Source organism: Scatophagus argus, chromosome 4 (assembly GCF_020382885.2).
Source record: "Scatophagus argus isolate fScaArg1 chromosome 4, fScaArg1.pri, whole genome shotgun sequence".
Lineage (NCBI taxonomy): Eukaryota > Metazoa > Chordata > Actinopteri > Scatophagidae > Scatophagus > Scatophagus argus.
In genome coordinates this window covers 23,166,309-23,193,273 of record NC_058496.1, presented here as the reverse complement: position 1 = coordinate 23,193,273, position 26,965 = coordinate 23,166,309, and the positions used below count along the sequence as shown (strand labels likewise).

The 26,965-nt window shown below is 40.1% G+C and overlaps 1 protein-coding gene across 1 annotated transcript; it reads right to left on the bottom strand.

Annotated features, from left to right (window-relative positions):
- Positions 1-566: 566 nt before the first annotated feature.
- fam102aa (family with sequence similarity 102 member Aa) lies at positions 567-26,965 on the bottom strand. Its single transcript, XM_046385891.1, has 12 exons — positions 26,650-26,965; positions 26,242-26,559; positions 11,665-11,785; positions 11,028-11,057; positions 9,232-9,348; positions 7,838-7,884; positions 7,044-7,195; positions 5,580-5,684; positions 4,772-4,967; positions 4,481-4,602; positions 3,814-3,883; positions 567-3,200 (listed from the first exon to the last, which is right to left on the bottom strand). Exons 2-12 carry the CDS (start codon positions 26,382-26,384, stop codon positions 3,155-3,157), a joined length of 1,149 nt encoding a protein of 382 aa, XP_046241847.1. The 5' UTR covers positions 26,385-26,559; positions 26,650-26,965; the 3' UTR covers positions 567-3,154.

Here is a 26,965-nt window from a genome sequence, read left to right as displayed (position 1 = left end):
ACTGCTGGAAAAATGCACGTTTCAGAATATTTAACAAATCTGCTCTGTAAATGTTTTTGTGAGGAAGAAAATGCTCTCTACAGTTGTGTTGGTGAAAAATATTAAATGTGAACATTTGCTTGCTGACAGGAAAACTTCAAGGCATCTTTGAAGTCTTCAGTGTCCAGTTGTCATTCACTACTGAAACATCTACAGATGAAACACCTGAGACTTTGACAAGCTGGCTGTGACGTTAGGAAATCAGGATCATACAACCACTTGAGACCTGTGCACTCCTGACATCTTGTGGCAGAAATTAGTTGTTGACTTTAAATGTCTGTCCTTGTATTAGCATGTATGGGGAAGAAAGCTCCGGTCAGATGGAATATTGCCAGTAGGCTCTCTAAAGTCCTTTTCTTCTGTTATGAAGTCAGTTCAAAATGTTTTAGTTTTAAAGTGAGTTTTTCGAAGAATGTATATAATCAAGGGTGTAATGACTTCATAGAGGACTTCATACGCTGCACATACACTGAGGCACTGTGATCTCATGTGACACAGATTGTTAAAAACACAACACAGAAATAAACTCAGCTTAGCTTTTTATTGTAATTTCTGCAGAAATACCACAAATTAACAAAAAACTTATAGTAACTATGTGACAACTATGTGGCAACTCGATTCTCTCTAAATTTAGGTTATACTAGCTTTGTTACAATAGAAAAATTTGTTAGAATTACTAAAAGAAAAAAAGCTCAGGGAGGTGAGTCGTGTGCATAGCTTATAACCAACCTCCAGACAAATAAAAGAATAAAGAACAAAAAATATATATATAAATAAATGCTTTTACAGAGTACTAAAGGCTGTGGTGATGTAAACCCATATTTAGTGTGTAAGAACAGTGGTTCTTCCCAAATTGTGAGAATAATGTGTTTAATAAACATACAGCTGCAAAAATACAAACAGGATGAGTAGTGTGAAGTGATTCAACTTATATAATAAGCTGGATTCAACCAGCGTTGTGTGATGCTCATGTGAAACGACAAGCAAGACAGCTGCAGCTTCACTTCACCTCCATATGAGTAAGTTCACTGATAGAGAATCCTAAAAACAGATTTTGATTGTAAACGAGGCAAAATATTCAGCTAAAAAGATCATGTTGTTTGATTCTCGTGCAACTAAACCAGGCATGAAATGACTCGTTGATTAAATTAATCAGTTAAACACCAATGCAATGTCATCTGCTGGTTCCACTTCGTCAGCTGTGATGATATGCCGCTTTTCTCAGTTTTGATAACATTTTAAATGGAATTTGTTAGTTTTGGGTTCACAAGATTTCACCCTGGACTGATCTCTTAAAATGTTGCCAGATTAAATGAATGAGTTGTGTCACTATTAGTTGTGGGCGCTGACTTATTTTTTCCTGGACAACTTCGGAACATAACAACCAGGTGATTCAGCTAAATTCATGAGGTAAGTGAAATTAAAATGATGAGAGCATTATTTTTCAAACTGACAATTTCTTTCACCTCTTTTACAAACAAACAAAATAAGATTTTAAGATAAGATCTTATTCTGCCTTGAAGTGGACATGTTTGCAGTGTTCAAACTGCAAGCATCAACCAGCCAGCTGGTTACCGATGTTCCACTTCTTCTTCTGTGTTTGTCAGAGCTACAGAAACCTGTCCTTTTTCTGCCTCTTTGGTGTTTATTTATCAGATGACGTATCTTTTAACAAACCGGCTAACTCTACTACCAATCCGGTAAACACCAAAGGGCAGGGACTCGTTCACAAGCCAGGCCATTGCTCCACCAGGGGGCAACAAAGGCTCTTACAGTCGCAGTCTGCAGAAACATCTCTTCATGGAGTTACCGCCCTATTCTGTTGGACAAAGTAAAAACTGAGCAATTTGTACCACAGAATTAGTGTTTTGTTTCAACTTCTGATGGCTGAGGAGAGAGGAGAACTAAATTTCATACAATTAATCCTTTAAGGAGATGGAGAGACAGTGCAGCAGTAGTATACATGCAGGGAGTATGCAGTGGGATTTCCAAAATGGAACGGACACCTGCAAGTACACCTGCAACGTGACCGACGGAAAGAGAAAACGGAATAAAGGCACACAAACAAGAAACAACATTTCTCTCCTCACCATCACTAGCACTATGTCATCACAGTTTTCATGGTGCTTTAGGGTCATTCAAGAGAAACTTAACAGGCACAAAGTGGTTCAACTGCATCTCCCTGATCAACAGGGGTCAGCATCAACTTCAAACAGAACAAAAAAAAAAAAAAAAAAGTGATTCAGAGTTTCTGCACTCTGTGGCTGCTCAGTGGTTTTCTAAACCCCTGATCACATTCAGTGTAGGATGTGCTGCCTGTCCGTGGAAGTTAAAAGCCTTTAAATTTAGGAAAAGCCTTTAAATTTAGGACTTTTTGCTATGCTAACACACATGGTAGCTGTGTCCCTGGACTAAATTAGATTCTAATTCTAAAAGGGTTTTATGTGTGAACTGAGTTCACACCGCTGGAGTGACAAAACTAAGTATACAAAATCGAAGAAAGTAAATGCAGGAGCGGCTCCAAAAGTAAAATAAACCAGAGCCGATGGTGAGACAGCTACAGTGAGGTAAACAAACAACACTACATGCTAACTGCCAGTGGCATTCAGGCACAGCAGTTTCACTGATGTCTATCTGCAAAAACAGTACTATGACAGACAGTATATAACATACTGCATACAGTTAGTGTTCAGAATAGCATTGGGACTATCAGGTGACAGCAGTCCATTAACATTATCTCAGGCATATGAAAATGAGAAGTTGACTTTAAACACTATGTTTCCTTCATCTTACTTTGGATAAAGTTTGCCACCTGCTACCAGTACAGCTAGCATTGAGCATCAGTTAAAACAGTAAACTGGGGACACATGGATGATATCTTATAACAGGTAAGATTACCGTGTAGTGTTACTCAGAAATGTTTTGTCGTTCTCAACATCACAAAAACAGCTGAACGCAGTGCAGACAAGCAGACTGCCACAAATTTCACATAAAGTGCAAACAGACGAGGTTTTCCCCTCACAGCATCAGACCGGCTGAGGCTCCAGGAAAACCAGCAAGACAGAAGACAAGACGATCCACAGGTCAGCGCCTCGTTTCTCCTGCTGGTCTCGGCTTAATGGCTTTCTATCACCACAGGCTCGTACCCGCCTGCTGACACCCTGCAAGGACCCACAAATTCAGAGACAAGAGTCAGAGAGTGTGTGTCTATGTGAACAATTAGTGTATATGTTGATGTGGGATATAGTTTTTATTTTATTTATTTACTTTTTTGAGGTGGGTGGGGTGTTGAAATATTATTTTTACCATGATATCTGGGGTGCAAATTGGCTCATTTTTGACTTTTTGATCCACATTCAGTCTGGGTACTGCTTTGTAAAATTAATACCAGTGTTTTTATGCAAACTTCTCAAATACACAACAGCTGTCACAAGAATTTACCCAAAAAATTAAATCGGGAACTATTCAATTTAAGAACACAGCTGGGAATCTGGCCAAGTATGTGATGCTACCTTTCCACACTTTTTCAAAAACTATGTGGTCTGTGGACACTTGGTGGTCAATCCATTTCTTTTAGTGCCACAACCTGGAAGTATTTCTGAATTCAGAGCAGCAATGTTTCAATAACCACAACTCAAATCTGCAGAATGTTTGCTGGAAGTTACAAAAAGAAAAAAGAAAGAGAGAGCAGCACACAGACAGGGGACGTGAGAAGAGGAGGAAGTGATAAAAAAAACAACAGAAAACAACAGAAGTCAGTGTCAGGTCTCTCACCTGTTTCCAAGCCTGATGCCGCTGAGCGCAGTGGTTCCATCTCTGCTGACAAACAGACGCAGGTTGCTGTCTGAAAGCCAAAAGTACAGAAAACGAGTGAACTGCTGCTGATGGAAACAAGAAGGCATCAATACACGGACAATAAAAACTGACAACACACGGAGCTGGACCACCTCTTCCAGCATCTCCCTTCGTTCAGCTCTTTCATCTTTCACCAGAAAGCCTGATAAGAATCAAAAGAGCTGAAAAATGTCACCTTTTGTCTTTAGAGAATAAATCATTTTAATGTCACTGTTTACACGGGAACCTTATTTCCATGTTAATATTGAGATCCGTCATTACGATGTATAAACGTCTGATTTTTTTTTCAGTGTGACACTTTCCACACAGTTAAAACGACACCATAGAAGAGCTTCTTGCGTGACTGTGATTTCGCCAATTTTTCTCACCCTGTTTTTGTTGAGATTAAGTGAAAATTTCATGGACTAATACAGAAACAAAACTTTTAAAACTTTAAAGCAATACCCACTTAAATTCTCTGCAAACTGTTGCGAATAAGGCTCGGATGCTTTTTGGTCCTTCTTGTAACTGACAAGAAGCATCACTAGCAGTGACACAACACGATGACACGGGGCTGCACTACAAATGGCAGATCACTACACTGTACCTTCAGTGTTGTTGATGTCTGCAAAGTTTTGGCTTTGGACAATTTTCTCCACAATGTCATCCGCATCCATGCGAGTATCGTTCACCCAAGAGGGGTGACTCTCCACGGAGTCCTGCTTTCTCCTGAAATGCAGTGATGAGAAGAAGAGAAGCAGAAAATTGTTGCTAGAATGTTAAAGTTTTCTTTCTTCTTTTCTCACCCCTTTATTTAGTAAATCTAAAGCAGGATAAGTGGAAATCCAAGCAATCCCATCACCACACCAATAACAAACACTGTCCCCTGTGTCTGTACCTGGGGGGCCTGTTAGGGGGTAAGACAGGCCGCGGGGGTCGAGGGGGTCTTTCGGGACGTCCGGCGTCCTTGTCACCCTCTGTTGGTGTGTCAGCATTGAAACCCAATCCCCCAGAGGTGCTGCTACCTGTTGAGGTGTTCCTGCGATGTGTGAGGTCTGACAGGCTGGAAGAGCAGGAGTGCTCAGTGCTGTAGCCTGCAGGACGGCAGAGACATGAGAGGGAGACGTGAGAAGACATCAGAGCTCAGAAAAACAGCTGTGTGCCACTTTGGGTGGATAATCAGTGAATCAGTGTAGACCAGAGGTGACAAGTGATGAGTAATTTAGTTCAAAATATGGTTACATCTTGGCTCAAGATATACTGGCCATTTACAACTGGGCGCCACTTAATTTCCTCCAGTTTCCTGATCACTTTTTTCAAAGGACCTGACACGTGACTTGGTTCTAATTATAGAATAAACTGAGATATTGTTCAATGGGTACACTTGGAATAAATCATTTTCAGTTACTTGCTAATGAAATCTATGGAGTATTTTAGTCTGGGTACTAGCGAAACAAACACAAAAAATCTATTTATGGGCAAGAATTCACATCAATATAAGAGAATAAATCTTTTGATAAAACGTCTGAAAACAACCAAATGAATATCTATTAGTGAACGTAGCAGTTCTCTGAAGTAAAGTTGTCTGGAAATCAACTGTTATGTAACTCATCTGACAAAATTACAATAACAAGCTCTATTCTATAATGAGCTCTAGTTTACCAATAATTATACTGTACGGGGACAGCTGAGGGTGAATGTTGTACCTGAGATTTTGCTGTGCTGGCTGGCGTAGCTGGAGTTACGGGAGTGACCAGACTGGAAGATCTCTGCAGGACTGTGCTGGTTTGCTTCTGATTCTTCAAGGAGACCTGAAGGCACCACAACTGTTAGCACCTCATATTTATTTCAATTTAGTCAAAATTCATCGGCAGGATGAGGCATCAAACAGTCTTTGTTTAATACAGTAGAGAAATGGAACTCAGCGATGGCAAACATTACTGACTCACAGGAGCTGAAACTTAAAACCATGTAATATGTACCATCTTTCCAGTGGATCAAAGTAACAGATTTTGCAACCTCACTTTTGTCAGTAATGAAACCTTCACATTCACAGCTCGTGCATCAGAGTTTGCTCTTTGTCTCTTGCAGCTTTTGGAACAATAAAAGATTTCATTTTTCACCTTAATTCAAACTGAACAAATCTGGAACATTGTCAGCTGGTTTTCATGCAAGGAAACATCTCTAAAAGATATTTTTAAAACTTTTTCCAGTAAGTTTTGGCTCAGAATGAAACTCATGTGGGTCAAGATTTTGGGCCAAGATATAAAAACAGGAATCCGGTCACAAGGCTGCTTTATGTGATGGTTCTTCATTATCTTAATCTCATATCTTTTTGACACAATTTTATCGAGACTTATTCTTCATATCAAATCTGAAACCAGGTAAAATGATTTCAAACCTTTGGGAAGAACCAGTCTTAATGTTGTGGAGTTCAGTATTGGTTTAGTTGTTTAGACATATGAAGTGGTTTTTAATAATCTAGAACAGTTATGATAAACAAAGAAAATCAGGCATTATTTGTTCTGTTCCCAGTCTAAACTCTGTCTTTAAATCCCTTTGGACTTCAGGCTTCACTGTGCCTGGAAAAAGGGAGATTCAATACCATGAATCCAGATGCAAATCTGCTTATAAAATCCAACTATTTACTTATCCCCCATCATAACCATACAGGCTGAGCTACAAGTCAACACAAACATTCTCAGTATGAATTTTTTTCCAGATAAGATAGGTTACATATTTTCATATCTCTCCCTATAACTCATTTCCATCCCCAGCCTTTTAAAGCCAAAAACAGCTGGACCCTGGACATGCCCCCTGTGTACTGAATTAATAAATACTCCTTAGTGGAAGTTCCAGTTCGCTTGATAAGCATCACCTATTTTTTTTTTTTTAATCAGTTATTGGCATTCCGTCAATCTTGTACACTTTTTTCCCTCAATAAATCTAACAAACCTCACAATTCTTGTAAGAATCAAAGCATATGTGCGTGACTATTGTTCCTTTGTGAAACAGATTCTTCAACTAATAATGCCTTGCAGTGGCTCTGCAGACCACCAGTGCGGGCCCAGCCCTCAGTCTTGGAGCCAACAACTTAAGGAAACCGAGTATTTTGTCACCTCTGAATCTGTAATCTGCACTTTGGAGTACAACCCTGTACTGTCCAGTACCTGAGCTAATGATGGAGGGCCGAGGTTTGGCTGCTCGGCCCAGAGAGACCCCTCCAGCCGGCCCGGGCTCAGCTGTTCCCTCCCCTTTACAGTCCAGCTGTAGGGTGTGTTCTTGTCCCGTAATGGAGATGGACTTTGCTGTGCTAGGAGGTCTGCAGGAAAAAAACACCACTTATCAGTCTGGAACAGATTAAATGAGCACAGAGCTGCAGTCCTGCTTAGCTTGGCAAGCTCAGATAAGATTAATTTTATTGACTTCGGAGAAACTGAGTCACTGCAGCAACAAAGGACACAGAGCACAACTAGAGGTGTTTTAGAATCTGGTTGAAAGGTTAAAAATGTACAGACAATACCATGACAACAATAAATGCCCACACATACACAGAATGTAGAACTGCCAATACAAGTGCAAATATTTAGGACAAATAAAATAATTTTTAAAAACCTGGAGCACACTAATGAGGTGCATTATTTTTATTTTATTTTTAGTAACAATTTAAAAAAACTGCTTATTTTTATTTTTTGTTTCTACAAGAGGTCAACTGCTCAAAATTACATTTTGAGGTAAAATGCTTTGCCATGTTGCAATTTGTTTCACAAAACGGAAGGGATTTTCATTGCAATCAGTCCTGAACTGAACTGATGTAACAGGTGGAAATATATGGTTTGGTATAGATGAACACGTTTAAAAATTCTGCACTTCTAAAAGACAGAGGCCAAGTGGCACAATGCCACAACACATAAGTGCAAAAGTGGAAAAAGTGATGTCAAAGTTTACAATCTGATCTACTCACGTTTTAAAACACGGATCTCCAGACAGGAGGGTCATCCCAATGATCACCTTTAAAAAACGTAACAAGAAACGTTACCGTACCATTTTAACATGAACATAAATGGCAGCAATTGCAAACACTCCTGTTTAACTGTCATGTCAAAAAGTGCTCTAAACAAGTGGTTATTTCTCATCCCTTTGTCCCACTTAACTGTGCTCTAACACGAACAAAATGATGAAATATTTTTCCAAAGTTGTGAAATTGCTGCCTTGTTCTCTGTGCATGTTTTTCCTTTTCCTGTACACCTGATTGCACTGCTGCACGGCAGTCCAGTCCAGATAAACATGCTGTTTATCACAGCACTATTTCAGTCCTTCACAGGGGGATAATCAAAACCTGAACATTGTTACGAAGCAGACCAGCTCACTTCCAAAAATCACCGTCCGACATTTTGTTATTTAGTAATAACTATAAACATGTTTGGACAGGACAGTTCTCTTTCTGCTTAAGTAATAAGGAGAAATGAACTGAAGCAGCTGGGAGTGAATTCCCAGTAAGCTCACTGACGTATGAGTTACGCACAGAAACACAGCATGAACTCTTTCAGAGAAATGAGATGACAAATCTACTTGAGACTGACTTGGCTCTTTGTTTCACAGAGCAGTTTGTGCTGATGATGATAAACCAGAACCTGCTTTACCCACAGAGACATTTAACTGCTTCAGCTGCCAGTGAAATTAGCAGCATTGTATTCAGCACTGGTGAGTCAATGGTGACTGCAACTCACAATTCTTTTCATCATCGCTTAATCTGGGGATTATTTTCTCGATCGATCGATTAACATTTTTATTTTAATTTTTTTTTCTAATTTTTTAGTCCCAAACAACAGTCCAAAATCAAAATATATTCAGTTTTCTGTCATATGAAATAAAAAATCAGTTATTATCAGTTATCTCTACACTGACAAATAGATTACTTAACAACCTGTTAAAAGCTCCAGATGGAACTGCAGAACTAAATTTTGACAGAAAAACCAAAGTACTTCACATTCACCAATTTTACATGACAAGTGGACAAGTGATCCTCTATCTTTCCATTCTGACTGCCTCAGACTAAATTTGTTCAGTGTAAGACATCAACAAAAGGTTGAATGTGAAAGGTCAAAGTAGCAAAGTTAATGATCAACTGGCATTAGAACCTATAAAATTAATGACACATTAAAATTCTTGTTTATACCATGAGGGCCCAGGCTGTTAAAATAATCAATTTCTTTTTATTAAAATGTTGTTAACATTGGCTAAGATAAATGCTCCAAATAAAGACGTGTTTGACAAAACATGCACAAATAGCTCATTTCTTTTTCTTATTCTTTTTCTCCTATATGTTTTTGTTACTGAACCCCCTTGTCTACTTGCCTTCAGTATGGAGTTGTCCTGCCGAGTGTTCTTGGTGTCATATCCCTCCAGCAGGCAGCAGCGCACGGTGGAGCCAGAACCCGCAAACTCCGCCATGTTGAGGTCTGTGAAGCCCAGCTGAGAGTGAAGAAGAGTAGACAAGTTAATTCTAGATTTACTAATGGAGGGGTTCACTGGCCTTTATTTTTGGCATGTGTTTACAGTGAAGAGATTCCAGCAACACCCATCATTTAGCACACCAAGCACAAGTCACAAGCTTCTGAAGTCTTAATGTAGGTCTTAATGTGCAAAAACCACACATCAGTCTTAACAGACATCAAAGCCAGACTAAGAGTGAGTTTAACGTGACTTTGATGAAGGCAAACAGGTATTCTGCAGGCAGGGCTTGCCAGGAAGGTCTCCCATTTAAAAGATGTAATGTGCTTGTGTGTTCACAAGTCAGCACATTTCGAATCAGACTCTTTCTCTGTATGTCTTCCCAGAATACAATCCAAAGCCTTACTATCCCTTAAGGACATAAGCAAGAGAAAATGGAAACAAAAACAACTTTATTTGGTCTGTATTTCTTTGTGGATACTTACTAAATGATAAAGAGAGCAACGAAAGAGGGAGAGGTAGAGCTCCACGCTCATAATGTGATCTATTAAACCATTTATTTCATCTAACAATAATAATAATAATGCCAACCTCTCAGCTAACTGCCGTCTCCAGCTTAGTATACAGCAGTCACATGACTAGTATTTGTGCCAATTGGGACATCTGTTACAGATCAGGGCACTTAACTTGAGAGGTCAATATAAGGGAGGCCCTTTGTTAGATATTTTTCGCCTTACCTTTAGTGCTATTTGTCCATCTAGATTGTTTTGGTGTGAGTTCTGGAGATATCAGCTGTAGAGATATCTACACCTAAAACATCACAAAGCCTAAAGCATCAAAAAAACAGCAATGTCTCTTTCCAGAAATCAGAGCGAAGGCAGACATCTCTAACGCCAATACCTGCAAAACACTTCAACTCACATCAAAACAATTTAGGTGGATAAACAGTATCACAAGTAGAAAAATATCTATTTTTGAATTTGGGGTGAACTGTCCCTTTAAACCTCTTGATAACTAAGCATATCATGTGTTTGACTTTCCAAGTCTAAAATTTGATCTAATGTTTTTAGTTTGAAAAAGTACAAGTGCAGTGTTGTATTTAAACAGGTCTGACCTGCACCTACACTGAGAAAACTGCCTTTGTCTGAAGTGCATTTGTGATGTTATTTTAAATACTCTGCAGCTCTTTCAAGCTAAACGTTTCCATTCTTCATTCTTCAGGTTTCCCTTTCTTTAGGAGCTTCTGTTTTCATAGGTGTGTATTTAAGGAAGCCAACTTCTAAGGAGGGAAGCGGGGTATATTTAACCAAAGGAAATCTAAATGGAGAATAGGTAAAAACAGAGGAAGCAGTTCCTGTCATACAAACAACCACCAGGGATCAACAAAAGTTTACCTGCTGGACCTCGTAATTTTATTCAGGAGACATGAGTCATTTGAGGGAAGCACTTACAGTTACGGTTAGAGAGGTGTCAGCAGGATGTTTTGCGGATTACGGGTAAATACGACTGTAAGAACAAGTTTTTGATTCATAGTCACGCCCTGCTTGTGGCATGCTCGTCAACGTGATGTGAGAAATGCTAATATTTACATGAAGGGGCATTAAGGTTTACAAAGACTGACACGAGCTCATCTCTCACTGTGTCTATGTGTTTACCAATGTGAGAGGTGAGGCGACGGAGACGGAGACACGGGCTCTTACCTTCGTATATGCTTTTCCTCCTTTGAGTTCCTGCAGGGAAAACAGGAAGACAGTAATGAACACAGTGATCCAACTGATCCAAATGTATATTACAGAGGCCTCCAATTACAGGGATCCACCGACAGGGCTGAAATTACAGGCTGAGACCACACTCAGTGTTCTTCAGAGCATGGTACCGTGGCTGCGTTCACATGGGAGATTTAACATCAAGTCTGCACTGAAATATCCTGCATACATTTTTGTGATTATGTCTCCAAAGCTTTTACTACAGTACTGTACATACTACATACTGTACTGTACCACTTGTACTGTACATTTTCTTTTCGTTAATTGGACATAGTTCTGAAAAGCTGGTATTGTTTAAAATGTTTAATACCAATAGCACAAAAAAACAAAACTAATTTTAACAGCTTTGCTGGAGGAATTTGTGTCTGTATAAAACCCTTCCCAGTTAGCACTGATTTGATGGTCATAGAGGCCCGGATCCAATTCCAAGCTGTGACCCTTGTACCAAAATGACCCCTCTACATTAAAATGACAACATGCATGTCCTGAGTGTAGTTTTATCTTCTTTCAAATACCACACTCTCAAAGACATGCCACTGATCAGATTTAACTTCAGAGTTGAGGATTGTACCTTCCTGACTGACACCCTGCAGACAGAAGGATCCAGGACTCCGGTGTGGGGGTTAGCACTCATTTTAGACACAAAGGTAAACCTCTTCCTCCAGCGGACACAGTTCTCTTGAACCTCCTCTCTGCAATGAGAAGAAAAAACAAAACAGCCGGAGCAAATAAATCTCTGGGATGACCGGTTCGGTATTCTGCATTCTTGTGCTTCCAATGAATTATTCATTTCGAAATGCCTTTCTATTTCTGTTTACGCCTCACGTCTTGAATTGCAGACTTTGGTCAGTAATAATATGACTGCTGAAGTCATACAACTGAATGACAGCGAAACATGTTAGGGAAAATGGCATCGGCATTAAAATGGCATAACCTAAAATGTGTATTTATACAAAGACAAGGACAAAATAAGAACTTTCCCCCAAACTTTTCCTCACATTCAAGTTGAACCCAAATGTTCTCAAGACTTGGCAACTTATAATCTTGATTTGTTATATTCTCAGAATATGACTCAGAACAAGACGTATTTTCCAGTTATGTCATCCATTTCTCATAGCCTCATGACCAGTGCATCCACTGAGGATCAGATTCATCAGAGAAAACACGCTGTGAGCAAGTTATTTTTTTCCAAAACTAACTGAATTACAGGGCTGATTCCCATGACTTCTTACTTACCTGATCCTTTCAGTGATTCTGGACTGACATGCAGCATTTTCATAGGATAACTTCTCAAATTTTGTCAAGGAGACAGTACCTCAAGCCTCAAAGTGACTCCAGAGTGACATTTCCAATACACACACTGGTTTTCCCTCCTGCTTTACTGACAAGAAAACCAGTTAAGGAAACAGTGTACAATGGTCAACAGACTTCTGTGAAGACACAGTTTGCCTTGTCAGAAATGCCAGTGGAAAACATTCAAGTATCCATATATCCTGACAAAGGGATGGGAACACAGCAGAAGGTGTACAAACAGTTTTGCTTGTTCCTGAAAACAAAAGCTGATGTGACTGGCACTTCAACAAATTCCAAGGAAAGATCCCAGAAACACCACAGCACACAGCAAGAGAAGAACATAGATGTGTGTGGTATATGCTGAAAAAAAGAGACTTGTTTTGCCAATAAAACAATTGTGACATGTATTGTGTTGGCAAAACAAGATTCCAATTAAAATAGGATTTTCTGCAACGATGTAAAATAAGGCATCAGTCTAGTTTAGAGATGAAACAACTGGACAATCAATCCATTAGTGTAATGACAGAAAAATAATCTTTACCTTTTGGACTAGGGACTGATACTGATACGCCAGTGAAAATTAAAATCTTGGTGTCCAAATTTTTAATATCTGGTGATGGAATGTAACTTCATTTTGCACTGAAGTGTAATTAATTGAATTTTTATTTAAAATAATTGTACTAAATTTTACACCCAATTTTCTTAGGCGATCAGTCATTTGACTGCTTGTTTTCAACTAAAAGCTAACATCAGTGATAGCATGTCCACAATAACATGCTGATGTTTTCCAGGCGTCATGTTTGTTATGTTACAAGTCATCTGGAGGGAGACATGAATATGTTTACCAAAATCCATCCAACAGCTGTCGAGGCATTAAACTCAAAATCACTACTGTTGAAAGTCAGTCAGCAAAGACATTAGGTTTTATCCTCTGATAACCAGTGGTGCTTGGACCAAATTTAATGGCAAACCAGAGTCAGTATGTCAGTATGCTTGAAGCTGTACTTCACTACATTTTCATTTTTACTTATGAGAATCTACATCGCTCTACGAATGCCTCTCATTTCGTCAACCAAACATTTAAGATGAATACCATCCTGTTTACGAGCACCATAATTTACGCAAATGTTCTGCCAATCACCAGCGAAAGCAATAAAGAATAAAGATTCTGCTCGCAATATACAGAACAGAAGAACAGCAACTTCTTCTGTCACTTACACTACATGATGCCTCCTTAATTCCAGCACATAGAAATGACACACACAGCCTTTCATGGTGTTTCAAATCAAAGGTGAAAGAGAAATGCTTGTACTGATAATCTGTGCTTATTGTACTTACATCAAGTGAAGTACTAATACAGCCTTGAAAGTTCATGACCGTCTCACTAAGTAACCTCTAAACTTGACATGTGATGTAATATTTGATTAGTTAATAAAATTGAGATTTATTTATCAACTCCCACAAATTATTATTGTTTTTGTCTGTTTAAACAACTGTAACAAAATAATTAACACACGCTGTACAAGCTGAGGATTATTTAAAGTCGGAGTATTTCCCCTGCTGTTTCCTGGCAGCACAATGCTGTGTGAGGCAAACACAAATTTCTCCAAAAGTTAAGCCTGTTTCAGCTTTTCACGTGGGTGTGGGTACCGCAAGGCACAGGACACTACCCACACGAATGGGACGATATGGTTTCTGTGGGGCCTAATGATGTCATTTACTTGTTTCTGTAGGTTTATCATTATATTTATGTATTTCTTTGAAATTTTAGCCAAATGGCATTGGGATACATCCTCAAGGGAACATGAACACATACAATTTAATGGCAATCTGGTCTAAAGGTGCCGAGACTTCATCCTGCGGAACAAAGAGATCGATTATCTGACTGAACCGGGGTAAAGAAAAAAAAAAAGATAAATAAAATTAGCTGGCAGAACTCATTGATTAATCAATTAGTCACAAGTTCTGTTTGAATTACAGTTATTTCTTGTTTTTATTTCAAGTTGCATTTCAGTCTATTTGGTTAATCAGTGTACATGAAGCGGTCTGAGTTATCGCATGAGATGACCCCCCCACCCACACACACACACACACACACACACTACAGTGCAAAGTGGTAGCAGCTGCTGCTCACACTTCCCCTCCCCCCTTCATCTTATTCACCATCTCTCCACAATGTACTGTGATTTCTGCCACTCCTGTCAGTTTCTCCCTGTCCTTCCGCCACATTTTCCACTGAATTCTGAGCAAACATCTTTCATTTAAAAAACTACTAGTTCAATGAAAACTCCAAGCAGTCTCTTTTACACTGACAAAGTAGCCAGCAAGGGTGAAAGAGAAGAAGATTGCAGTCAGTAAAACAGAGGTGTAAGCGATCACGGATTCAAAATACTTTAAAAAGGTTTACGAGAACAGAAACACACTCTGCATGGTTGTTACAGATCCTGTTTTGGTGAGCAAGACTGAATGTAAATGTGACTTTTATTTGTTTCCAAGAATGAATAGTAATATTAATCTAAGCAAACAAAATGAATTAAAGGACCAAAACAATTGTGGCACAAGTAAATCACTGAGGATTCAAAACCAATAAAAACAAATCATGCTGGAAATCTTTCATCCTAAACTAACAAACTGAGGAAGTGAAGACAGGTAAAAATGTCCTCACCTGGAGGATTTTCAATCATCCATCAATCCCTGGAAACAAGTGAGATTCTGAGAAGAGCGCGCGCACACACACACACACAAACACACACGCTCTCTCTCTCTCTCTCTCTCTCTCTCTTTCTCAGCTCTTATCAGAACCCCCACACGATTGGTTCTCCAGTGTGTACTGGGGAGCGTTCCCAAAACCACATTCCTCACTCCAGATGGCTTTGTTCAGACTCCATGGAAACCTCACACTCCTCAAATCCACCGACACTCTGCCAGCAGCTCAGAGGAGGAGGAGACGCTCACAGCAACACTCTCTCTTTCAGCCTCTGACGCTTTTATGAGCCCTCCGCCGCTTGGTTTTAATCTCACCTGCGACCTTTGGATCTCTTCTTTTTGCTCTTTGGAGGAGTATTTGATCCTATTAGTAAGAATGTAGAACATTGCTAAAACAACAAGCAGCCTTTATGGAAATAAACATTTAATTTCATTTCATTTTCATAATTTGGACATTTTAGGGATTTTCTGGAGAATTAAACCCTGAGTAAAAACTTCAGAAGGACACTAAAATAAAAGGCTAGATACGAGCAGCACGTCAGCACTGTGAACACAGCCCAGGAGCAGATCCTCAGTTAAAGCAGGCCACAGTGACAGCAGACAGACTGGAGCTACTCACACTCCTGCTGAACAGAGCTCACATAAACAGAGGGCTGAAGGTTGACTTCATAACACACGCAAAGAAAAACTAAAAGAAAGGCCGTCATTGTGCCTGTCCTCTGCCATGCATTTGTTCTGCAGGCAGTACTTTGATCATGTTCTACAGTTGAATCCAATCAAATTTCAAACAGAAAACCGCTGTGTCCCTCGACCAAACATAATTTTGGACAGCTGAAAATAGAGCCGAACCTGATGTTTCCCCACACACGTCATCCTGAAGATGGTGGGGCAGTTTTTACTGACTTTCAGTGAAGGCAAAAGTAGAGACAGGCTCAAATTCCTACATCAGCAACAGTTACACACAAATTAAAAATCAGGAAGCAAGAGTCAAAGGCAGAGGAAGCTAAAAAGAAACAAAACATACTCCTGTGACCATAAAATATCTAGACAAGCTTAGGAAGTGGTAAGAAAGCAAATAAGAGCAGAGAGGCTGGGGAAGAGGGGATTTGTTACTTCAAAAAAACGCAGAAGCAAACACTGGACCACAAAGAGCAGGAAGAACTGAGAGACGAGGTTTAATTGGAGGGGAATAAAAGGATATGTAGTACTTCTTAAGATTATTTTTGTGGTAAAACAGACAGGAAGAGAAAGAGGGGTATATCATGCAACAACGTAACCAGCTGGAATTTAAACATGAATACTGTGGCTTTAGGTTATGTGATGCAACCACAAGGCCACCAGGACTGCCCAGACATGTCGTACTTATTGAACAAATGACTTTTCAAAGAGATCTGAAACTGAAAAAAGCTGGTCTCTTGTGGGAATTTAGATCACTGCTTCAGAAAGCTTTCTGCACTGGCTGCTAGTGTCTTAACGTACACGACTTCATTACATTTTGAGTGAGTATGATTCTGTGAGATATTCTGTGTTATCCTTTTAGAAATAAACAGATTATTGGATCTGACATTAAACATTTTTCTGAAATATGAGAAATTCATTACAGAAGATGAATACACAATGAACAAGTAGATACAAAGTGTTGATGCAGTGTAGATCAGGAGAAAGCAAACAGTTCCTACTTGAAACTGTTCACAACAAGGTCTGTGGATTACCTTGAGTCTTTGCTGCCACAAAGTTGGAAGCCCTGCATTGTCCAATATGTCTTGAAGCATTAAGATTTCCCTTCACTAGAAATAAGGGGGCCAACCCAACCCCTGAAAAACAACCCCATAAAGACAGATAGATAGATGGACAGATTGGTAGACAGAGTATCTCCAAAACTACCTAGATGAATAAATAGCACTACAGGTAAAAAGTGGCACAGCATTGCCCCTAACACATGCCGACATTTAATAATGGACTGTTCCTGCTGCTGGCAAAATCTTCTTCAAGTATCGCGCTGAGCTAAAGTTACAGGAACTGGAATCAGATTTGTTTTGACCTTCTCCGAGCTGCCAAAACTCTGCAATCTGGCAAGACGACAGCTTGTTAAAACTCTGTCCAGTAATGGAGCTTGATCTGACTGTTGCTTCTGTTTTTAAGTTTCAGTTAGTGTCTTATGGAGGAAAACTGAACCTAAATGTAGCAAGCACCACAAATGCAACAACAAAGACAATTTCTCCAGTATGTTTCAAACTGAAGAAGACAAACTAAACTTGTAACTGCAACCTCAAAGTCATCACAAAGCCTGAAATGTAAACACAAAGTCCCTGATTTGAGTTGCCCCCAACTGGACCCCAGCATGTGATGACTCAACGTGTCAGCAATGCAGCAGTATGGGATCCTTATCTCCCATCCTGGCTGCGTGGCTCCTGGGGGCCCAGGCCACAGAAGAAAGACAAACAGCAGCCAGGCCAGGTCGGGCCACATCGAGGGCTCAGATAAACAGGCTGAGAGCAGAGTGCTGAGGAAGCAGACAGATCCTGCAGGGGTAACGGTGACGTAAGGACGAAGCAGAGTCACAGAGGATGTCCATGCAACCAAAAGATCACGGGGTCGATGCTCACTGACGCTAACCACCTTCAAACAACCACGTGGTTCAGTTGAAGGGACCCTGGATAGAACACCAATCCTCTCCCCAGCCTCTTCAGTCAGTATTTTACTTATTTCATTTTCACAGGGACAGTGCACATGGCTGATAAAATAACCCTGATAAATTCATGTTTTTTGTTCTGTCGCTACACCAATAGGTTGATATTTCAGGGATACTTTTATCTCATTGTCTCATTGTCAATGTCTTCTTTAATCCAACCAACGGTATGAAAGACAAAGATTTACAATTCACAATGACAGGAGCAACTGATCAGATCGAAGAAACTCTAACCATTCAATGTTTGGCATTTTGGATGGATAAACCAGTAACTGAATTGTTTTTGAATCATTTTGCCAGATTAGGAATAAAATACAAATTAAACCTTGAAGGTGCTTACACTCAAGCTGCTTAATTTTTTCATTCACTTCAATAAATGCAATTCAGCCACATCACAGCATAGTGTATTCTTCACTTTGCAGCAAATCAAAATGTCATGAAAACATCAAGCTAAAAAGGTGAGTCTTAGAGAGAGGAGCTCTAACAATCAATTGCACAGGAATTCCCCTGAATGGAGGAAGAGAAAATCTGATTACCTGGCCTGATACCACAGGAATAATGTCCAAAACACCCCCGCAGCACACACGCACGCACACACACACACACACACACACACACACGCACCTCCCTTTACATCCCACCAAAACGCTAACGGCTGGAAAAGTGAGATGAAAACAGGAAACAGCTGTTGAGAAGCCGCTCGTCCCCATCGATTTCAAACTCTACTCACAAACTCTTCTGCGGACTTCTTCCTTCCTTTTCTCTTTCCCTCTCTCACATGCCAAATGTCCAACCCCGCTTTCAACTAATCCAGGTGAAAAAAGTGACACTTTCTCTCTTGAGCACTGCAGGTACATTTGGTTGATAACTTGGTTGACACTACCTGACCATGTGGCTGCTACACCAGACATGTACTCCTACTTTGCTCATTCTGAAAGTCTCTAAAGCCCACTAACCTAAATCTCCATTTTTAGTTGGATTAGTAGATCTAACGAGGCACTGGTATAAATGAGCGGTAGTCCTCAATAAGAGATACTCATCTTTCCTTGTTTCTTTGTTGTGCTACATCCATTTACTTCTTTCATTACTGCTCAAACTGGGTTTTTTTTTTGTCAAACAGTCCAAAAACCCCAAATAATTGCTGTCTCAACATCATCATACATCACCATTAATACCTGAGCTAAAAGGTCTTCACTGATTGGCCGGTCTACAGCCAACAACGTTAATGACTACTTTCCTTCTCTGCCATCACCACAGGGGAACCATGACTTCTCCACAGAGCTGAGGAGAGTTTAGCAGCAGAGAAGATCCCATGAGAATGTGGCACTTAAAAACAGTCAGCCGAGCCATGAGATTAAAGCTACCAAAGGCAGCACCAGTCACACCCAGCACTGCACACAGGGTACAGGTGCCAGGTGACAGCTTTGTGTCATCACCTTATGGGCTGTGAAACTACAACTCATTCTGCATATGACACATATCAAAACTCTCAGGAAATCTGGATTATTCTTGAGAATTTACACATCACTTGGTTTACACAAACCACACACTTTTTCATGTAGGTTTACCTATTTTGTATTGTTAATTTTAAATTTTAATTCTTCACTTTTGCAGTGCTTGTATTCTGTTATGCGCCAAAACAGGATGTGAAAATCTACTTGTTTTTGATGCTGATGTGTTGATGACACAGTTGACATATATGTTGCACTTGAATCCCAAATGTATGCCCAGATCTGCAACCGTGAGGGTTCACGTGATGCTAATTTCATCATCTGCTCATATCCACATGTCCTCAAGTGTACAACATGTTAGATAACACCCAGTGTGGTATGTACAGAACGACATGCGTGTCTACTTAGGAGTACAGTCAGGCCTTAAGAATCCACCAGGGTCCCAGGACAAACTCAGGGGCTACACAGGGGAGATCGTGTAACCGTCACGTTCCTGGTTCCGCTCCGACTGCATGTCATCACCTGTTCTCTACATGCTTTCTTCTTGTCTCTCTCCACTGTCATGCTATTTACAGAGACAAGACAAGCCAAATATAAGAAATCAAATAATAAAAGGATGCGAAAATGTTAGAGTCAGACCAAGTCCACTGTCTTCATCGTCCGTCACAGAACACAGAGAAGAAGAATAACTTCAGTAATGATTCAAGCCAGTCAAGTGCTGGACGAGCGACAGGCAGGAAGCTCTGTCAACTCCACCCAAAAGTTCCTCGTACTTTTGAGGGTCCTGAGAGCTACATCCTGAACATTTCACACTAACACTAACATAACCTGTGCCACAATACTGGACGAGGACAGAGTTAAACTTCAGTTACAAAGACGAACGAGTCCAAGATCAAATTTCCCAAAGAAAATCTCCAAATAGTAGTCCTGGGTATTATTAGCCACGTTAAAGGGAAATTCCAGTGCTTTATAATCTGACATGTGTTAAATGAACAGAGGATATTTTTCAGTTGTTATGGAATTATAGATCATACCAATTTAGATGAGTTTGTGAAGGTCATGAGGAATATTTTGTGACTGATTGATTGATCAGTCGAAAGCTCCAGAAAACCTCTTGGTGGACCTCGTGCTGAGTCCATAACACTATGTATCTGTATTTATGTGTGTGTGTGTGTGTGTGTGGTTAAAGCCTCTGCCTGAAGTGTGTGTGTGTGTGTGTGTGTGTGTTCCTGCATTTGAACAGAAATTGAACACAATCTATTCACAGTCCATATTTCACTCAGACTTTACTTGTTCTTCTCTGCCTTCACCTGAAAACTTTGAGGAACACCTTCACCTCTGTGTACTCAGTCACACCTTCTGCTCTGGCGTCTTCAGCCTCTAACTTCTCCACCATAGCTCTTCAGAGAAAGGTTTATCACACCCAGTGTCAGGCTGTTGTGGTTGTTTCTTCACACTATTTACAAGTGAAGCCATGCAGTGAGAGTGTTCAGGAACAATATCAGCTAAATGACTAAAATGTAAACTTTAAATGAAAAAATGAGACATAGCTGATAAAGCCTGAACTGTTGCACCACTGATGTGATTTTGCCAAATCAGGATGAAGACCATATGGTTCCGAGAGCTGCACAGAACTGACTGGCTGCAAACTGAAAAGCTGGCTGGATTTAATGGACCGCTCCTCGTACTTGAAATTCAACACCAGTTCTATCTTCTTTTTCGATATTTTTATTTGTTGAGTGAAGTTGAATTCATGAATTTTACACCCGCAATGACGGGTTTAAATGTTTGGGTTTGTGACATGAAGCAAAAATGGACGCTCACCGAAGAAAGGTTTTCACTTCAATAGTTCAATGTTTCCCTTTCAGGAATAAGAGAGGGGTAGAATTAGGCACAATATTAAGTATTTCGGGAATTTTCTGGTTTGTTATTGTTAAGATCAAAGTAAACGCAGATATTGAGACAAGAAAAGGAAAAACAAGTTCGCTCTTGTATGTTCTTCTAAAACAAAGACATGTATTGCTGCTTTTTGTTTTCTTTCTTCATTCACATTCTCAGAGGAGCACTGAACACGCACGGAGAGCTTTACGTAACTCATATTTCGCCTTTGGCAACTGTTTTCTAACTGTTATAAATGCATATCACTGTGTCATGTTATATCACTAAACCTGTAAAACCACACGGGGTCAAAGCACAAAAGCTCCGCTGTCTGTTGGGATATCAGTCATTGAAATAGTTACATCATCAAATAAGAGACAACTGCGTCTTACTGAGGGTCTTCTTCAGCGACCAGTTTGTCCCTTCAGATGCCAGGAAGAACAAGCATTCAGACGTTCTTCCTGTATTTTAATGTCATCTGGGTAGAAAAACCTCTGACACACCATTTAAACCATCAAGAACTATTAAGACTGAGTTCATCAAATGTTTTCAACTTAAGAGTTGCAATATCGTGTGTTATACACCACTGTGAAATGTGTTGACATATGGCCAGCCTTCAAATGCACAATTCTGTGACTCAAACAGGACGTTCTGGACTGTAGTTAATCATCTCACTGGTGCCTTAAACCAACAGTAAATGATTTAACACAGGACTCATGATCTTCTTGCCTTTTACTAGAGCTTATAAAATGCTGACAATCAAATCATTGTTCATGCCATTTTTCAAGGAACATTGCTACACATTCAATGTTTCCTGCTATTCAAGCTTGAGAATTTGCTCCTTTTCTGTGAGTATCTTTTGGGTTTGGAAAGCAAGGTCAGACGAAACAAGACATGGAGCCAGAAAATTATCCTTGACAACTTCTGATTTTCCAAACATAAGTAAGCACAGTGACACTGATAATGTTGCCAGAAAAGAGAAGCAAGCCACCATATTAGATAGTTTCTCTGCAAAACTTTCCACCGTATAGTGAGGTCATGACCCACAACATCTACAAAATGAGAGAAACACTGGGTGCATTACTGCATAGAAAAACATTCACATGTTTTCCTGTAGCAGCTGAGCATCAGTCACAGTGCAGGTGGTGACAGGAGGATATTGCACATGCCAAACGTAAGTCGCCCTCACTATCTGCATACGGTTTGGACACTCACATGCATAGCATGTGATTCTCTGTGCTTCTAGCCAGGCAGGGTTTTCATGTGGTCCAGTGCGGCCCACTGGCTAAGCACGCTGTTAATTCCCCTCACTGTTGCCGACCCACAACACAACAAGTCTCAGGCCGAGCCCTTACAAAGACCGAGTTTGTCAGATCTGTGACATAACCCTAATCTCTCCGCTGTGTAGGGAGCCTCCCTGCGCCATCCCCTCCTCCTCTGAATGGGCCTTGTTTTCACTCACAGAGATGATAACTGAGATGGGAGGGAGGGAGGGAGGGAATCTGGGCTGTTATGTAACCTCCAGAGAGGAGAATGACCTCTGAGGCCTCGGACACTGTAGTCCTCCCTGCTGACGGAAGGAGCTGAGAGGGACACAGAGAATTTTCTTAACAATTTGGCTTGTTATTTCTCAGTGAGTTACAGTTTTCGACCGATAAACAATTTTATGAGGTCGTGATCCTTTGGAGGCTGAATAAAAATATGGATCACTGAATCATGAACAAAAATATGTCACAGTGAAGCACATTCTGCATTATATTAAACTGGATTAATCAGACTTTGTACCATGCTGTGAGACATTATCATTATTATCTACTGAGCATGTGAGTTTGCATGTTAGCAGCAGCTACAAGCAGATATCCATAACAACATTTCTTAGAATTACTGGTTGTGGTTGTGTGTGTGTGTGTGTGTGTGTGTGTGGTATGTCGTCTTCCTGTTTTTCAGTTTAACATGAAGTGGATGGCTGACATTCATCAAGACTTAAGAGTCCACAGCCAGACTCGCTGCACCGTGAGCCTGCACTAGTGGTGCATCGTGGTTCATGGGACCAAGATACATTAACAATGTTAACATGCAATACATCCAAAAAAAAAAAAGATATTATGATGAAAGCCAGTATGATTCATCCTGTGGGGACCATGAACATACACACTAAAGTACATGGTGATCCATCCAGTTGTTCTAGCAATATTTTATTCTTAACCAAATTGGTAAATTGACAAACCAACCAAATGATCAACTTGCTCATCCATGCTATGGCAGAAACGGCTGAAAGAAGCTGCGATGCTGCTACATATCTCACACAAATCAACAGCTTGAGAGAGGTTGTGTTTAAATTATTGTGACTAAAATGATTAGTATAAGCTGCCTGTTGGTAGAGCAACTACAAGGCAATTCAAAGTGCTTTACAGGCAGTCAGTAATAAAGGAAACACAAGGTGACAGATAAAGATACATATGTACTGAATTTGGAAGAGTAAAACAAAATAAAACAGAAGATGAGGAAGAGCTAAGCAGCAATGAGATAAATCAAACACGAGCAACGCAGCTACAGTAACAAGCTGAGTAACAGATTAACTCAGTGGTTCCTTCAAGCAAAGTGAGTCTCAGCTTGTTTATAATTGATTAGTTTTTAGTAAAAAGAAAAGCAAAGATTAAAAGCTGCATTCAGCGGCAGGCAGTATTGCAATGTGTTAGGAGTTTGTTGGGAACATCTGCCTGCTGCTGCGAGAAACAACACTACACTAAACCGTCCAGTAGCTGTGCCATTAAACTGAAACATGGAGCTAAAAGAGGCCAAAAGGCTCCAAGCTGAAGAGTTCGTGATCACTTCCTGTGAGCTCGTCACCGGCAAGCAATACTGTACTTTAATCCATTTGTAAACAACCGACTACAACAACTTTTAAACTGACAGAATCTGTGCAGCAGAAATATTTTATCTTTTCTATCTCGTGACTCCTGACCTCAATGCTTGGAATCACTGGAAAAATGTTTTAACTCTTTAGAATCAGTTTTAGAATTTTAAGTAATTTGTCAAAAAAAATGTCCAACATTTGCAGGATCCAGCTTCTCCTCTGGCTTCTGAATCTCTTCAGTTTCTTAGCTATCAATCCCACAAAATAAGGAACAAAACTCCACACTGAGGTCTTGTACGAATTTGCGATTTCATCCATAATTTTTTACTATTTAGGGACTAAACAAATACAGAAAAGAATAATCTAAAGGCATGTGTTCCCCAAAAACTGTAATTCCCACTCAACCACTGAGATGATCTCTACCTCAAACAAGTGTTTATAAAATCCCAATCTGCTCTTTCCTCACTGATGAAAGGTAAGAAAATGGAAACATCCGCTGACAAGAAACCTGATCAAGATGATCACAATCTGTGAGTGTGTTTACTTTTCCCCTTCTCCTTTTCCCTAACACACGCACTCGCTTTACATCAGGATGATGCTACGTGACAACAGGGAGGTCCAAAGAGGACGATTTTTACTTTTACTGAGGACACAAAGAAAGAATTCTCCCGTGTGTACCACAGTTTGAAGTCTAACAGGCTTGTTTGAACACGAGATGCAAACATGGAAAAGTCTCAGTAAAAGGAGGAAAACAAAATGGGTTAATTGAGGCATTGGCAAAAACCACAGACTGCTTTTCCCTCCTGTTTTACGATAAACACACACACTGAAACAAACGAGTGTGGGGGCATCCTTTACTTGACTGAGCCCAGATCGCAAGCAAGACCTGGAAAATCAGGTCTATTCTCTCATCTGAAAAATGGGTTAGCAGCAGTTCGGAGAATCTCTGCCAATAAAACACTTAGCCGACTAACAACACAATGCCTCATGTTGTTTTACAAGCTGAGTTTAGTTTAGTAGGTCAGGGAGAAATAGACAGAGAGAGCTGCGACTGTGAGGCAGTCTTTGTGCTGCAGGCTGGGCCTGAAAGGAAGGAGCACAAGTTCAATAAATACATTTTCTGTGACATTTGTTCGTTTTTTGGCTCAGGGAGTGAGCACCCACGTGCAGTTTTAGCAGTAGTACACCTGTCAGGGAAACAGAAAAATCAGCTGAAACCGCTCGACTTTCATCCTCCATGAATGAACGCAAAACATGCCACATTAACATATAACAAATGAGCACAAACTGTCCGTAACATTTGGGAAAGTGTATTGCGGGCTTTCAAGACCTGCCTCATTAGCAGATTTGGCCCTGGAATGACTTAATGAGATAATGATGGTCAAACAGCCTCCACACGAACACTGTGTCTGGTCTTTACCCTTTAACAAGTGTAAAACACTGGATCTGATGTCTAACAAGACTTTCAAGGCCACGTAATCTCATCCCAAGAATCAAAGGCAGGGAGGGAAAACAGATGAAAGTCGTCGATGCTATCAAAGTCCAACGAGGGAATCTTTAGTTATGTGACATGAATGAGACAGATGAAAAGTTCAGAAACCAAACGAAAATCCCCAGTTATAAAGAAGCAGCCGTGTTTTTTCAATGTTACTTTAAGTGGATGATATGGCCGGTGTGAACTAGCTTGATGGGTTCTGTTGTGTTTAGTCTGGTTGTCCAGTTGAGGTGCCAATGCAGATACAGTGAGAGGCCACTTAACATGGCAACACCCTGCGTTTAAATGTGACTCAGAGAAAACCAGTGTTTCTTAACCAGCCCGAGCGCAGCTGCAAACACTGGTGGAACAGTAACAGCACGAAAAACCCCAGTGTTAATAACAGTGAGTTTATTGCAATGTTTACAAAAAAGATGCAAAGCATTTAGTCTATGTTGGAGATTTATGATATTAGACAAACCCAAACCAACCACCTGAAACATAAGAAACACTAAACAGCCACAGAAAAAACACTTAGAAAACACAACATAAACACGTTCAGGAGCCATAGAGAATACTAGAACCACACCAGAGGAGATGAAAAACTTCATGAAGAATCAGCAAAGTACTATATAGCTCCATAAATACACTAAAAATGGATTAAAGCGACTTTGATGATGGAACGTTTTACTCAAACTGTATTAAATTGTACAAATAGACATTTAAAGCATCGTAAAGAAGCTTTGCATGTACGAAGTGATGTTTAATGGCGTTTTCATGTGAACTGCAGGTGTTTTTACCTCGAAGAAGTAGCGACAAAATCTCCATCCAGCAACCGCAGCTTGCAGAACAAAACTCCGTTGACAAAAGGCACAGCGGTCAGCTCCTCCAGGGTCAGATGGGTCTGAAACTTGAATTTCTTTTTTTTCACGAAGAAGGCCATTGTTTTAAAAACTGCACTCGCATAAAACACAAACACAACTAACAAAGGGGTGGAAACGTCCTATTAGAGTCTGCCTATCTGCCTAAGCTATCTGAAATGCCCCTGATACTGGCGATATTTCAGTCGGTGTTTTCATGCGAACCCCGCTTCTTCACAGATGATTCAGCACAGAAATCTGAAAACAAATCAAGTTTTCTTTGTCAATAACACGTACAAACATGGCGAACATGTTACGTTTGTGGTTTCAAAGTAATAAGAGACTTACCTAGAGACATTTCTGGTACCGAGGGTTCGACAACAGCGGTTCAACAACAGAAAGTGACAGAAAGAGACGTTTCACCCCTTGCTTCTTTTGGTACCGGGAGGAGGAACTTCGCTACAGGCGCATCAACTTGACTAAGTATACGTCGTATAGCTTCCGGTTAGCACCTTTCAGAATTAAAGCTAACGCATACAAAATTGATAAGCCTATAAGTTTCCAGATGAGTAAACTCAAGTATATTCTCGTTTATCTCCTAATTGTTATAATACGTTTTATATGGTCAGAATTGCTCATTCATACTTGTAAAATTAAACCAAAA